Below are 15,167 nucleotides of genomic sequence, written 5' to 3' on the forward strand. Positions count from 1 at the left end.
CAAAAATCACCCCAAAATCACCCCAAAATTACCCCAAAAATCACCCCAAAATCACCCCAAAAATCACCCCAAAATTACCCCAAAATCACCCGAAAATCACCCCAAAAATCACCCCAAAAATCACCCCAAAATCACCCCAAAATTACCCCAAAAATCACCCCAAAAATCACCCCAAAATCACCCCAAAAATCACCCAAAAATCATCCCAAAATTACCCCCAAAATCACCCCAAAAATGCCTCCAGATCGCCCCAAAAAAACCCCAAAATACCCCAAAAATCACCCAAATTTATGCCAAAATCATCCGCCCAAAGTCCCCCAAAATCAGCCCCAAAAACCCCAATCACCTCAAAAATGCCCCAAAATCACCCCAAAATACCCCCAAATCACCCCAAAAATCACCTCAAAAATGCCCCAAAATCGCCCCAAAATCACCCAAAAATGCCCCCAAATCCCCCAAAAATCCCCAAAAATCCCCAAAAATCCCAAAAATCTCTGTCCCAATTTTTTTTTTTTTTTTTGGGGGGGGGGGCGGGTCTCAGCTCCATTTTTGAGGGATCTGCACCCAAATTTTTGGGGTTCAGCGCCTCAATTTTGGGGCTCTTCACCCCAAATTTTGGGGGGATTTGCGTCTCAATGTTGGGGTTCTGCACCCCATTTTTTGGGGATCGGTGTCGCATTTTGGGGGGTTCTGAGCCCAAATTTTGGGGGGATTTATGTCTCAATTTTGGGGCTCTTCACCCCAAATTTTGGGGATCCATGTCCCATTTTGGGGGGTTCTGTGCTCCAATTTTGGGGATCCTCGTCCCAGTTTTGGGGTTTTCTGAGCCCCAATTTTGGGGTTTTCTGAGCCCAAATTTTGGGGGGATGCCTGTCCCAATTTTGGGGCTCTGCGCCCCAATTTCGGGGATCCGTGTCCCAATTTTGGGGTTTTCTGAGCCCCAGTTTTGGGGGGATCCCTGTCCCAATTTTGGGGGGCTCTGCACCCCAATTTTGGGGTTCTCTGAGCCGAAATTTTGGGGATACCACTCCCAATTTTGGGGCTCTGCACCCCAATTTTGGGACCCCTGTCCCAATTTTGGGGTCTGCACCCCAATTTTGGGATCCCTGTCCCAATTTTGGGCTCTGTACCCCAATTTTGGGATCCCTGTCCCAGTTTTGGGCTCTGCACCCCAATTTCGGGGATCCATGTCCCAATTTTGGGGTTTTCTGAGCCCCAATGTTGGGGGGATCCCTCTCCCAATTTTGGGGCTCTTCACCCCAATTTAGGGATCCCTGTCCCAATTTTGGGATCCGTGTCCCAATTTTGGGACCCCTGTCCCAATTTTGGGATCCCTCTCCCAATTTTGGGATCTCTCTCCCAATTTTGGGGCTCTTCACCCCAATTTTGGGATCCGAGCCCCATTTCCGGCTCCCCCCAGCCCCATTCCCGCGGGGTCTTCCTCCAGATTTTGGGGGTGTTGAGGGGGTTGCGCCCCCCAGCTCTGGGGGTCGTGCCCCCCAAATTTGGGGGTTTTGGGGTGACGCCCCTCCCCCCGCAGGGGTGTGCCTGCCGCCGTGGGGGAGGGGCTGGGAGGAGCCGCCCCCTCCCCCCATCGTCCTGCTGCCCCTCATGGCCCACGGGGACCTGCACAGCTTCCTGCTGGGAGCGCGCCTCGGGGACCCCCCCACGGTGAGAGACCCCCCAAAAATCCCCAAACATCCCCCCGAAAATCCCCGAAAAAACCCCAAAAAAAATCCCAAAAAAATCCCATTGGAATAACCCCAAAAATCGCCAAAAATCCCTCCAAAATCCCCCCAAAAATCCTCCAAATATCCCCAAAAAATCACCCCAAAAATCCCCCAAAAAAACCCCAAAATTCCCCCGAAAATCCCCAAAAAAACCCCAAAAAATCCCATTGAAATAACCCCAAAAATCCCATCAAAATCCCTCCGAAACCCCCAAATTTGGGTCCTGGGAGCTTCCTGCTGGGAGCGCGCCTCGGGGACCCCCCACGGTGAGAGACCCCCCAAAAAATCCCCAAAAATCCCCCTGAAAATCCCCCAAAAAAACCCCAAAATTCCCCCAAAAATCCCCAAAAAAACCCAAAAAAACCCAAAAAAAATCCCATTGGAATAACCCCAAAAATCGCCAAAAATCCCATCAAAATCCCAAAAATACCTCCAAAATCCCCCAAAATCCTCAAAATATCCCCAAAACATCACCCCAAAAATCCCCCAAAAAAACCCCCAAATCCCCCCAAAACCCCCCCGAAAATCCCCCAAAAAAACCCCAAAAAATCCCATTGAAATAACCCCAAAAATCCCATCAAAATCCCACCGAAACCCCCAAATTTGGGTCCTGGGAGCTTCCTGCTGGGAGCGCGCCTCGGGGACCCCCCACGGTGAGAGACCCCCCAAAAAATCCCCAAACATCCCCCCGAAAATCCCAAAAAAAAACCAAAAAATTACCATTGGAATAACCACAAAAATCGCCAAAAATCCCATCAAAATCGCAAAAATCCCTCCAAAATCCACCAAAAATCCTCCAAATATCCCCAAAAAATCACCCCAAAAATCCCCAAAAAAATCACCCCAAACATTCCCCCGAAACCCCCCGAAAATCCCCGAAAAAAACCCCAAAAAAATCCCATTGGAATAACCCCAAAAATCCCATCAAAATCCCAAAAATCCCTCCAAAATCCACCAAAAATCCTCCAAATATCCCAAAAAAATCACCCCAAAAATCCCCAAAAAAAACCCAAAATCCCCCCGAAACCCCCCGAAAATCCCCAAAAAAAACCCCAAAAAAATCCCATTGGAATAACCCCCAAAATCGCCAAAAATCCCATCAAAATCCCAAAAATCCCTCCAAAATACCCCAAAAATCCTCCAAATATCCCCAAAAAATCACCCCAAAAATCCCCAAAAAAATCACCCCAAACATCCCCCTGAAACCCCCCCGAAAATCCCCGAAAAAACCCAAAAAAAATCCCATTGGAATAACCAAAAAAATCGCCAAAAATCCCATCAAAATCCCAAAAATCCCTCCAAAATACCCCCAAAATCCTCAAAATATCCCAAAAAAATCACCCCAAAAATCCCCCCAAAAAACCCAAAAATCTCCCTCAAAACCCCCCGAAAATCCCCCCCAAAAAACCCCAAAAAATCCCATTGGAATAACCCCAAAAATCCCATCAAAATCCCACCAAAACCTCCAAATTTGGGTCCTGGGAGATTCCTGCTGGGAGCGCGCCTCGGGGACCCCCCACGGTGAGAGACCCCCCAAAACATCCCCAAACATCCCCCCAAAAATCCCCCAAAAAAACCCAAAAAAACCCCAAAAAAATACCATTGGAATAACCACAAAAATCGCCAAAAATCCCATCAAAATCCCAAAAATCCCTCCAAAATACCCCAAAAATCCTCCAAATATCCCCAAAAAATCACCCCAAAAATCCCCCAAAAAAACCCCAAAATTCCCCCGAAACCCCCCAAAAATCCCCAAAAAAACCCCAAAAAATCCCATTAAAATAACACCAAAAATCCCATCAAAATCCCAAAAATCCCTCCAAAATTCCCCAAAAATTTCCCAAATATCCCCAAAAAATCCCCTCCAAACCCCCCAAAATTAAAAAATGCCCCAAAAATCCCCAAAAATCCCCAAAAATCTCAAATTTCCCCAAAAACCCAACAAAAAATCCCCCAAAATCCCCCAAAAATTAAAAAAATCCCCCCAAATCCCCCCCAAATATTCCAAAAATCCCCAAATATTCCCAAAAAACCCCCAAAAAATCCCAAATTTGGGGCTCCATGGAGGATTTTTGGGGATTTGTGAGGGAGTTTTGGGCATTATTTTGGAATTTTTGGCGTCTGTTTGAGGAATATTTGGGAATTTTGGAGTTTTTTGGGGGGGATTTTTAAAGGATTTTTTGGGGATTTTTTTGGGGAATTTTGGGGGAATTTTGGGGGAGTTTTTGGGGGATTTTTTGGGGATTTTTGGAGGATTTTTGGAGCATTTTTGGGGGATTTTTTGGGACTTTTCAGGGATTGTTTTGAGGATTTTTTTGGGGAATTTTTGGGAGATTTTTCAGGGATTTTTTGAGGATTTTTTGGGGATTTTTAGGGGATTTTTTTGGGATTTTTTTGGGAATTTTTAAGGAATTTTGGGGGAATTTTTTTGGGATTTTTCAGGGATTTTTTGAGGATTTTTTGGGGAATTTTTGGGGATTTTTTGAGGATATTTGGGGATTCCTCTGGGATTTTTCAGGAATTTTTTTGAGGATTTTTGGAGGTTTTTTTTGGGACTTTTTGGGGGATTTTTTGGGACTTTTCAGGGATTTTTTGGGGATGTTTTGGGACACTTTTTAGGGAATTTTTTGGGTTTTTTTTTTTTTCTTTTTTTGGTGATTTTTTTGGTGGACTTTTTGGGGATTTTTTGGGATTTTTTGGGGATTTTTTGGGGATTTTTGGGGATTTTTGGGGGATTTTTGGGATTTGGGGACCGTCCCCTCAGTGTCCCCACGCGCTGTCCCAGGTCCTGTCCCCCGGACCCTGCTGGACTTTGGGGCATTTCCGGGGGATTTTTTTGGGGGATATTTTGGGAATTTTTGGGGGATTTTTCGGGGGGATTTTTGGAGTTTTTTTGGTGGATATTTTTGGGATTTTTTGGGGATTTTTGGGGGGATTTTTGGGGGTTTTTTTTTGGTGGATATTTTTGGGATTTTTGGGGGGATTTTTTGGGATTTTTGGGGGGATTTTTGGGGGGGTTTTTTTGGTGGATATTTTTGGGATTTTTGGGGGGATTTTTGGGGATTTTTGGGATTTGGGGACCGTCCCCTCAGTGTCCCCATGCTGTCCCAGGTCCTGTCCCCCGGACCCTGCTGGGCTTTGGGGCATTTCCGGGGGATTTTGGGGGGGTTTTTTGGGGTTTTTTTTTGGTGGATATTTTTGGGAATTTTGGGATTTTTGGGGGGATTTTTTGGGATTTTTGGGGGATTTTTCGGGGGGATTTTTGGAGGTTTTTTGGTGGATATTTTTGGGATTTTTGGGGGATTTTTGGGGGGATTTTGGGGATTTGGGGACCGTCCCCTCACATCCCCCCGCGCTGTCCCAGGTCCTGTCCCCCCAGACCCTGCTGCGCTTCCTGGCCGACATCGCGGCCGGGATGAGTTACCTGAGCCAGAGGAGCTTCGTGCACCGAGACCTGGCGGCACGGAACTGCATGTGGGACACGGACACGGGACAGGGGACATGGGACATGGGACATGGGATACGGACACGGACACGGACACGGACACGGGACACGGGACATGGGATATGGGACACGGACACGGACACGGACACGGGACAGGGGACAGGGACACGGACACGGGACACGGGACATGGGACACGGGATATGAACACGGACACGGACACGGACACGGACACGGGACATGGACACGGACACGGGATATGGGACACGGACACGGACACGGACACGGGACAGGGGACAGGGACACGGACACGGGACACGGGACATGGGACACGGGATATGGGACACGGACACGGACACGGACACGGACACGGGACATGGACACGGACACGGGACATGGGACACGGACACGGGATATGGGACACGGGATATGGGACACGGGACATGGGACATGGGACATGGGACATGGGATACGGACACGGGACATGGGATATGGGACATGGACACGGACACGGACACAGGACAGGGGACACGGACACGGACACGGGACACGGACACAGGACATGGGACACGGAAACGGGATATGGACACGGACACGGGGACATCACTGGGGACATTGGGGACACTGGGGGGATTGGGGGGATTTGGGACATTTTGGGACATTTTGGGGACATTTTGGGACATTTTGGGACATTTTGGGGACATTTTGGGACATTTTGGGGACACTGGGGCAGGATGTGGATTTGGGGTTTTTGGCGTCATTGAGATTTTTGTGATTTGGGGTTTTTGGGATTTGGGGATTTTGAGATTCGGAGTTTTTGATTTTTGGGGATTAAAGCGCAGCTCCACATTTGGGATTTGGGGTTTTTGGGATTTGGGGTTTTTGGGGTTTTTGGTTTTTTGGGGGTTTTGGGGTTTTTGGGATTTGGGGTTTTGGGGGTTTTTGGTTTTTTGGGGTTTTTGGTTTTTGGGGTTTTTGGGGTTTTGGGGTTTTGGGGATTTGGAATTTTTCAGATTTGGGGATTTGGGATTTTTTGATTTGGGATTTGGGGATCGGGGATTTTTAGGGGTTTTGGGATTCGGGGGATTTGGGGTTTTTGGGATTTGGAATTTTGGGATTCGGGGCTTTTGGGGTTTGGGGTTTTTTGGGGTTTGGGGTTTTTTGGGATTTGGGTTTTTTGGGGTGACTCTGACCCGTCCCCAGGCTGGACGAGCGGCTCCGGGTGCGCGTGGCCAATTCGGGGATTTCGTTTTTCGGATTTGGGGTTTTTGGGATTTGGGTTTTTTGGGATTTGGGGTTTTTGGGATTTGGGGTTTTTGGGGTTTGGGGTTTTTGGGATTTGGGGTTTTTGGGATTTGGGGTTTTTGGTTTTTGGGTTTTTTGGGATTTGGTGATTTGGAGTTTTTGGGGTTTGGGGTTTTTGGGATTTGGGGTTTTTGGTTTTTGGGGTTTTTGGGATTTGGGGTTTTTGGTTTTTGGGGTTTTTGGGATTTGGGGTTTTTGCGGTTTGGGTTTTTTGGGATTTGGTGATTTGGAGTTTTTGGGGTTTGGGGTTTTTGGGATTTGGGGTTTTTGCGGTTTGGGGTTTTTGGGATTTGCGGCTTTTGGGGGTTTGGGATTCAGGGTTTTTGGGGGTTTTGGGATTTGGGGTTTTGGGGGTTTTGGGATTCGGGGTTTTGGGATTTGGGGTTTTTGGGATTCGGGGTTTTGGGGGTTTTGGGATTTGGGGTTTTGGGATTTGGGGTTTTTGGGGTTTGGGGTTTTGGGGTTTTGGGGGTTTTGGGATTCGGGGTTTTGGGGTTTTTGGGATTCGGGGTTTTTGGGGTTTTGGGATTCGGGGTTTTGGGGTTTTGGGATTCAGGGTTTGGGGGGGTTTTGGGATTTGGGGTTTTGGGGTTTTTGGGATTTGGGGTGACTCTGGCCCGTCCCCAGGCTGGACGAGCGGCTCCGGGTGTGCGTGGCCGATTTTGGGATTTGGTTTTTGGGGTTTGGGGTTTTTGAGGATTTGGGATTTGGGGTTTTGGGGGTTTGGGGTTTTGGGATTCAGGGTTTTTGGGGTTTTGGGATTTGGGGTTTGGGGTTTTTGGGATTCAGGGTTTTTGGGGTTTTTGGGATTTGGGTTTTGGGGTTTTTGGGATTTGGGGTGACTCTGGCCCGTCCCCAGGCTGGACGAGCGGCTCCGGGTGTGCGTGGCTGATTTTGGGATTTGGTTTTTGGGGTTTGGGGTTTTTGGGATTTGGGGTGACTCTGGCCCGTCCCCAGGCTGGACGAGCGGCTCCGGGTGTGCGTGGCCGATTTTGGGCTCTCGCGCCGCGTCGGCCGATCCCAGTATTACCGGCAGGGCCGCAGCGCCCCCGTGCCCGTCAAGTGGGCGGCCCTGGAGAGCCTGGCTGAGCGCATCTACACCACCAAGAGCGACGTGGTGAGACCAAAAACCCCAAAAATCACCCCAAAAACGGAGCCGGGGCGCCCAAAAACCCTAAAAACCAAAAAAATCCCATTAAAAACCCATAAATCACAAAATAACCCCATAAAACACAATGGAGCCTGGCTGAGCGCATCGACACCACCAAGATCGATGTTGTGAGCCCCAAAAACCCCAAAAATCACCCCAAAAACGGAGCCGGGGCGCCCAAAAACCCTAAAAACCCAAAAAATCCCATTAAAAACCCATAAATCACAAAATAACCCCATAAACGCCAATGGAGCCTGGCTGAGCGCATCTACACCACCAAGAGCGACGTGGTGAGCCCCAAAAACCCCAAAAATCACCCCAAAAATGGCCCCGGGGCGCCCAAAAACCCTAAAAACCCAAAAAATCCCATTAAAAACTCAAAAAATCCCATAAAAAACCCATTAAATCCCATAAAACCCCATAAACGCCAATGGAGCCTGGCTGAGCGCATCTACACCACCAAGAGCAACGTGGTGAGCCCAAAAACCCCAAAAACCACCCCAAAAACAGAGCCGGGGCGCCCAAAAACCCTAAAAAACAAAAAAAAACCCAATAAAATCCCATAAAACCCCATTAAAAACCCAGAGAAACTTCCCAAAAATCCCATAAAATCCCATAAAACCATAAAAATCCCTCCCCAATCCACAAAAATCGTAAAAAAAAACCTTAAAATGCCACAAAATTCCCCAAAAATCACATAAAAATCCTATAAAATCCCATAAAATCCCATAAAACCCATTAAAAATCCTATAAAATCCCATAAAATCTCATAAAATCCCATTAAATCCCATAAAAATCCCATTAAATTCCATAAAAATCCATAAAACCCAAAAACCCCAATGGAGCCTGGCTGAGCGCATCGACACCACCAAGAGTGACGTGGTGAGACCCAAAAACCCCAAAAATCACCCCAAAAACGGAGCCGGGGAGAGCCAAAACCTAAAAAAAACCCCAAAACCCCTAAAAAACCCCATAAAAACCCAATAAAATCATTGGAAACTCCACAAAAATCCCATAAAACCATAAAATATCCCATAAAAATACCATAAAAACCCAAAAAACTCCATAAAAATCCCATAAAAATCCTATTAAAATCCTATTAAAATCCCATAAAAATTCCATTAAAATCCCATAAAAATCCTATTAAAATCCTATTAAAATCCCATAAAAATCCCATAAAAATCCTATTAAAATCCCATTAAAATCCCATAAAAATTCTATAAAAATCCCATAAAATACCATAACAATCCCATAAAAATTCCATAGAAATCCTATGAAAATCCCATAAAATCCCAAAAAAAACAATAAAAACCCCCAAAAAAGCAAAAAATTCCCCATAAAATCTCCGTAGAAGCCACCCAGAAATTCCCCAAAAATCTTCCCAAAATCCCCCCAAAATTGCCCCAAAATCCTTGAAAAATCCCCAAAAATCCCATTTAAAAATCTCATTGAATGTCCCCCAAAAATCCCCCCAAAATCTCCCCAAAATCCCATTTAAAAATCTAAAAAAATTCCCCCAAAATATAAAAAAATCCCAAAAAGTTCCATTTAAAAAACCCCAAAATATTCCCCCAAAATATCCAAAAATCCCAAAAAAATTCCCCAAAATTCCATTTAAAATTCTCCAAAAAATCCCAAAAAATTCTGAATTATCCCCCAAAATAATCCCCCAAATCCCTCCAAAATTTCATTTAAAATCCCAAAAAATCCCAAAAAATCCCAAAAATCCCCCAAAACATTTCCCCCAAAACTCCCCAAAATGTCCCAAAATTTGCCAGGGGTCACTCAGGGGTCACTCAGAGTGACCATGGGGCAATGACCCCTGAGTGACCCTGAGTGACCCTGAGTGACCCTGAGTGACCAATGAGTGACCCTGAGTGACCAATGAGTGACCAATGAGTGACCCCTGAGTGACCAATGAGTGACCAATGAGTGACCAATGAGTGACCCTGAGTGACCAATGAGTGACCAATGAGTGACCCTGAATGACCAATGAGTGACCAATGAGTGACCAATGAGTGACCAATGAGTGACCCTGAGTGACCAATGAGTGACCAATGAGTGACCAATGAGTGACCCTGAGTGACCCTGAGTGACCAATGAGTGACCAATGAGTGACCATGAGTGACCAATGAGTGACCAATGAGTGATCAATGAGTGACCATGGGGCAATGACCCCTGAGTGACCAATGAGTGACCCCTGAGTGACCCTGAGTGACCCCTGAGTGACCAATGAGTGACCAATGAGTGACCCTGAGTGACCCTGAGTGACCAATGAGTGACCAATGAGTGACCCCTGAGTGACCCTGAGTGACCAATGAGTGACCAATGACTGACCCCTGAGTGACCAATGAGTGACCCTGAGTGACCAATGAGTGATCAATGAGTGACCAATGAGTGACCACTGACCACTGAGTGACCAATGAGTGACCCTGAGTGACCCCTGAGTGACCCCTGAGTGACCCTGAGTGACCAATGAGTGACCAATGAGTGACCAATGAGTGACCCTGAGTGACCAATGAGTGACCCCTGAGTGACCCTGAGTGACCCCTGAGTGACCAATGAGTGACCAGAGTGACCAATGAGTGACCACTGAGTGACCCCTGAGTGACCCTGAGTGACCCTGAGTGACCCTGAATGACCAATGAGTGACCAGAGTGACCAATGAGTGACCAGAGTGACCTTGAGTGACCAATGAGTGACCAATGAGTGACCCCTGAGTGACCCCTGAGTGACCCCTGAGTGACCATTGGTGATATCGCAGTGGTCACTCTGGTCACTCTGGTCACTCAGTGGTCACTCTGGTCACTCTGGTCACGCAGTGGTCATTCGGGGTCACCATGTGGGAGGTGTGCCATGGCAGTGGTCACTCAGTGGTCACTCTGGTCACTCACTGGTCACTCTGGTCACTCTGGTCACTCAGTGGTCACTCTGGTCACTCTGGTCACTCTGGTCACTCTGGTCACGCAGTGGTCACTCACTGGTCACTCTGGTCACTCTGGTCACTCTGGTCACGCAGTGGTCATTCGGGGTCACCATGTGGGAGGTGTGCCATGGCAGTGGTCACTCTGGTCACTCTGGTCACTCTGGTCACTCTGGTCACTCAGTGGTCACTCTGGTCACGCAGTGGTCACTCTGGTCACTCTGGTCACTCACTGGTCACTCTGGTCACTCAGTGGTCACTCTGGTCACTCTGGTCACTCTGGTCACTCTGGTCACTCAGTGGTCACTCTGGTCACTCTGGTCACTCTGGTCACTCAGTGGTCACTCTGGTCACGCAGTGGTCACTCTGGTCACTCTGGTCACTCAGTGGTCACTCTGGTCACGCAGTGGTCACTCTGGTCACTCTGGTCACTCACTGGTCACTCTGGTCACTCAGTGGTCACTCTGGTCACTCTGGTCACTCTGGTCACTCTGGTCACTCAGTGGTCACTCTGGTCACTCTGGTCACTCTGGTCACGCAGTGGTCACTCTGGTCACTCTGGTCACTCAGTGGTCACTCTGGTCACGCAGTGGTCACTCTGGTCACTCACTGGTCACTCAGTGGTCACTCTGGTCACTCACTGGTCACTCTGGTCACTCTGGTCACTCAGTGGTCACTCAGTGGTCACTCTGGTCACTCTGGTCACTCTGGTCACTCACTGGTCACTCAGTGGTCACTCAGTGGTCACTCACTGGTCACTCTGGTCACGCAGTGGTCATTCGGGGTCACCATGTGGGAGGTGTGCCATGGCAGTGGTCACTCACTGGTCACTCTGGTCACTCTGGTCACTCAGTGGTCACTCAGTGGTCACTCTGGTCACGCAGTGGTCATTCGGGGTCACCATGTGGGAGGTGGCCGCGGCCGGCCGGACGCCGTACCCGGGGCTGGACAATGCCGAGGTGTTGCCGTTCCTGCGGGGGGGGCGGCGCCTGGGGGCGCCCCCCGAGTGTCCGGCGGGGCTGTGAGTGACCCCTGACCCCTGACCCCTGACCCCTGAGTGACCCCCGAGTGTCCGGCGGGGCTGTGAGTGACCCCTGACCCCTGACCCCTGACCCCTGAGTGACCCCCGAGTGTCCGGCGGGGCTGTGAGTGACCCCTGACCCCTGACCCCTGACCCCTGAGTGACCCCCGAGTGTCCGGCGGGGCTGTGAGTGACCCCTGACCCCTGACCCCTGACCCCTGACCCCTGAGTGACCCCCGAGTGTCCGGCGGGGCTGTGAGTGACCCCTGACCCCTGACCCCTGACCCCTGAGTGACCCCCGAGTGTCCGGCGGGGCTGTGAGTGACCCCTGACCCCTGACCCCTGACCCCTGAGTGACCCCCGAGTGTCCGGCGGGGCTGTGAGTGACCCCTGACCCCTGACCCCTGACCCCTGAGTGACCCCTGGGCCCTCCCACTGAAGCCCCCAGCCCCATTTCCCAAAGTCCCCAGCCCCATTTCCCCATTCCCAAGCCCCCAGCCCCATTTCCCCCATCCCCATTTCCCCCAGCCCCATTTCCCCATTTCCCCATTTCCCCAAGCCCCCAGCCCCATTTCCCCCATCCCCATTTCCCCATTTCCTGAAGCCCCCAGCCCCATTTCCCCAAGCCCCCAGCCCCATTTCCCCCAGCCCCATTTCCCCATTTCCCCAAGCCCCCAGCCCCATTTCCCCATTCCCAAGCCCCCAGCCCCATTTCCCCAAGCCCCCAGCCCCATTTCCCCATTCCCAAGCCCCCAGCCCCATTTCCCCATTTCCCCAAGCCCCCAGCCCCATTTCCCCAAGCCCCCAGCCCCATTTCCCCATTCCCAAGCCCCCAGCCCCATTTCCCCAAGCCCCCAGCCCCATTTCCCCATTCCCAAGCCCCCAGCCCCATTTCCCCAAGCTCCCAGCCCCATTTCCCCATTCCCAAGCCCCCAGCCCCATTTCCCCATTCCCAAGCCCCCAGCCCCATTTCCCCATTTCCCCAAGCCCCCAGCCCCATTTCCCCCAGCCCCATTTCCCCATTCCCAAGCCCCCAGCCCCATTTCCCAAAGCCCCCAGCCCCATTTCCCCCAGCCCCATTTCCCCAAGCCCCCAGCCCCATTCCCCAAGCCCCCAGCCCCATTTCCCCCAGCCCCATTTCCCCAAGCCCCCAGCCCCATTTCCCCAAGCCCCCAGCCCCATTTCCCCCAGCCCCATTTCCCCATTTCCCGAAGCCCCCAGCCCCATTTCCCCCCAGGTACCCTCTCATGCGCCGCTGCTGGGCCGCGGACCCCCGGGCGCGCCCCACCTTCGAGGAGCTGGGGGGGGTCCTGGGGGGGCTCCTGCGGGGGTCGCCGCCCCCCCCCGAGACCCCCGACCCCCTCTACGTCAACATGGCGGCGGCGGGGGGGGGCGGGGACCCCCCCGAGCCCCCCAAAACCCCCCCGGAGCCCCCCGAGAGCGGGGGGGGGGGGCCCGGCCGCTACGTGCTCTGCCCCGCCCCCCCCGAGCCCGGGACCCCTCCCCAATTCGGGACCCCCCCTGATTTTGGGGTCCCCCCCCAGGTCGGGACCCCCCCCGATTTTGGGACCCCCCCCGATTTCGGGGCTTCTGAGGAGGGGGCCTGATGGGTGCCCCCCACCCAAAATAAGTATTGGGGACCCCCCCCCAAAAAGAGAGGAGGGACCCCCCCCAAAATAAGTGTTGGGGACCCCTCCCAAAAAATGCAGGGACCCCCCCAAAAAGGGACTCGGGCATTGTGGGACCCCCCCCAAAAAAATAAAGGGACCCTCCCAAAATTAAGGGACACCCTCCCTAAAAAAGGGACCCCCCCTAAAAAAAGGGACACCCCCAAAAAAAGGTACTGAGACCCCCCTGGGGACCCCCCCAAAAAATAAAGGGACGCCCCCAAAAAGGTACTGGGACCCTCAGGGACCCCCCAAAATAAAGGGACCCCCCCCCTCCCAAAAAAAGGTACTGGGACCCTCAGGGACCCCCCTAAAATAAAGGGACCCCCCCAAAAATAATGGGACCCCCCCAAAAAAGGGACTGGGACCCCCAGGGACCCCCCCCCAAAAATAATGGGACCCCCTCAAAAAAAAGGTACTGGGACCCACCGGGGACCCCCCAGGGACCCCCCCCAAAATAAAGGGACTGGGACCCCCGGGGGAACCCCCAAAATAAAGGGACCCCCCCAAAAAAGGCAGGGACCCCCCAAAAAAGGGACTCGGGCATTGTGGGACCCCCCCTCCCTAAAAAATAAAGGGACCCCCCCAAAATGAAGGGACACCCCCCAAAAAAAGGTACTGGGACCTCCTGGGGACCCCCCCCCAAAATAAAGGGACCCCCCGAAAATAAAGGGACCCCCCAAAATTAAGGGACCCCCCCCAAAAAAGGGACTGGGAACCCTGGGGACCTCCCCAAAAAAAGGGACCCCCCCCCCAAAAATAAAGGGAGCCCCCAAAAATAATGGGACCCCCCAAAAAAGGTACTGGGACCCCCGGGGACACCCCCAAAATAAAGGGACCCCCCAAAAAATAATGGGACCCCCCCAAAAAGGGACTCGGGAACTGTAGGACTCCCCCTCCCCAAAAAATAAAGGGACCCCCCCAAAATTAAGGGACCCCCCCCCCAAAATAAAGGGACCCCCCCCCAAAATAAAGGGAACCCCCCAGAAAAGGTACTGAGACCCCCGGGGACCCCCCCCAAAATAAAGGGAGCACCCCAAAAATAATGGCACCCCCCAAAAAAGGTACTGGGACCTCCTGGGGACCCCCCCCCAAAATAAAGGGACCCCCCCCAAAATAAAGGGACCCCCCCCAAAAAATGAAGGGACCCCCCGAAAATAAAGGGACCCCCAAAAAAAGGTACTGGGACCCCCGGGGACACCCCCAAAATAAAGGGAGCCCCCAAAATTAAGGGACCCCCCCCAAAAAAGGGACTGGGAACCCTGGGGACCTCCCCAAAATAAAGGGACCCCCCCCAAAAATAAAGGGAGCCCCCAAAAATAATGGGACCCCCCAAAAAAGGTACTGGGACCCCCGGGGACACCCCCAAAATAAAGGGACTCCCCCAAAAAAATAATGGGAACCCCTCCAAAAAATGCAGGGACCCCCCCAAAAAGGGACTCGGGCATTGTGGGACCCCCTCCCCAAAAAATAAAGGGACCCCCCCAAAATTAAAGGACACCCTCCCTAAAAAAGGGACCCCCCCTAAAAAAAGGGCCCCCCCAAGCAAAGGTACTGAGACCCCCCTGGGGACCCCCCCAAAAAAATAAAGGGACCCCCCCAAAAAGGTACTGGGACCCCCGGGGACACCCCCCAAAAAAAGGGACCTCCCAAAATAAAGGAAATTTCCTGGGACCCCCCCAAAATCTGGGACCCCCCCCCAAAATAAAGGGACCTCCCAAAATAAAGGAAATTTCCTGGGACCCCCCAAAATCGGGACCCCCCCAAAATTCGGTTCACCCCCATTTTGCCCCCCAATAAAGTTTCGTGTTCTGCTCCTGCCTCCGGCCTGGGAATTCGGGGGTTTGGGGAATTTTGGGGGGATTTTGGGGAATTTTGGGGGAATTCTGGCAGAATTTTGGGGGGTTTTGGGAATTTTGGGGTTTTTT

At 51.5% G+C, this 15,167-nt stretch overlaps 1 protein-coding gene across 1 annotated transcript in view; it reads left to right on the forward strand.

Annotated features, from left to right (window-relative positions):
* Positions 1-13,460, forward strand: part of LOC110483538 (tyrosine-protein kinase receptor UFO-like) — a 40,580-nt gene extending 27,120 nt beyond the window's left edge. Inside the window, exons 16-20 of the mRNA XM_085564724.1 lie at positions 1,541-1,671; positions 5,095-5,204; positions 7,436-7,595; positions 11,436-11,572; positions 12,810-13,460. Coding sequence (XP_085420850.1) covers positions 1,541-1,671; positions 5,095-5,204; positions 7,436-7,595; positions 11,436-11,572; positions 12,810-13,179 — 908 coding nt within the window. The 3' untranslated portion in view covers positions 13,180-13,460. The remainder of the gene's footprint in view (positions 1-1,540; positions 1,672-5,094; positions 5,205-7,435; positions 7,596-11,435; positions 11,573-12,809) is intronic.
* The last annotated feature ends 1,707 nt before the right edge of the window (positions 13,461-15,167 follow it).

This window comes from Lonchura striata, chromosome 34 (assembly GCF_050655825.1).
Source record: "Lonchura striata isolate lonStrDom1 chromosome 34, ASM5065582v1, whole genome shotgun sequence".
In the NCBI taxonomy this organism is placed as follows: domain Eukaryota; kingdom Metazoa; phylum Chordata; class Aves; order Passeriformes; family Estrildidae; genus Lonchura; species Lonchura striata.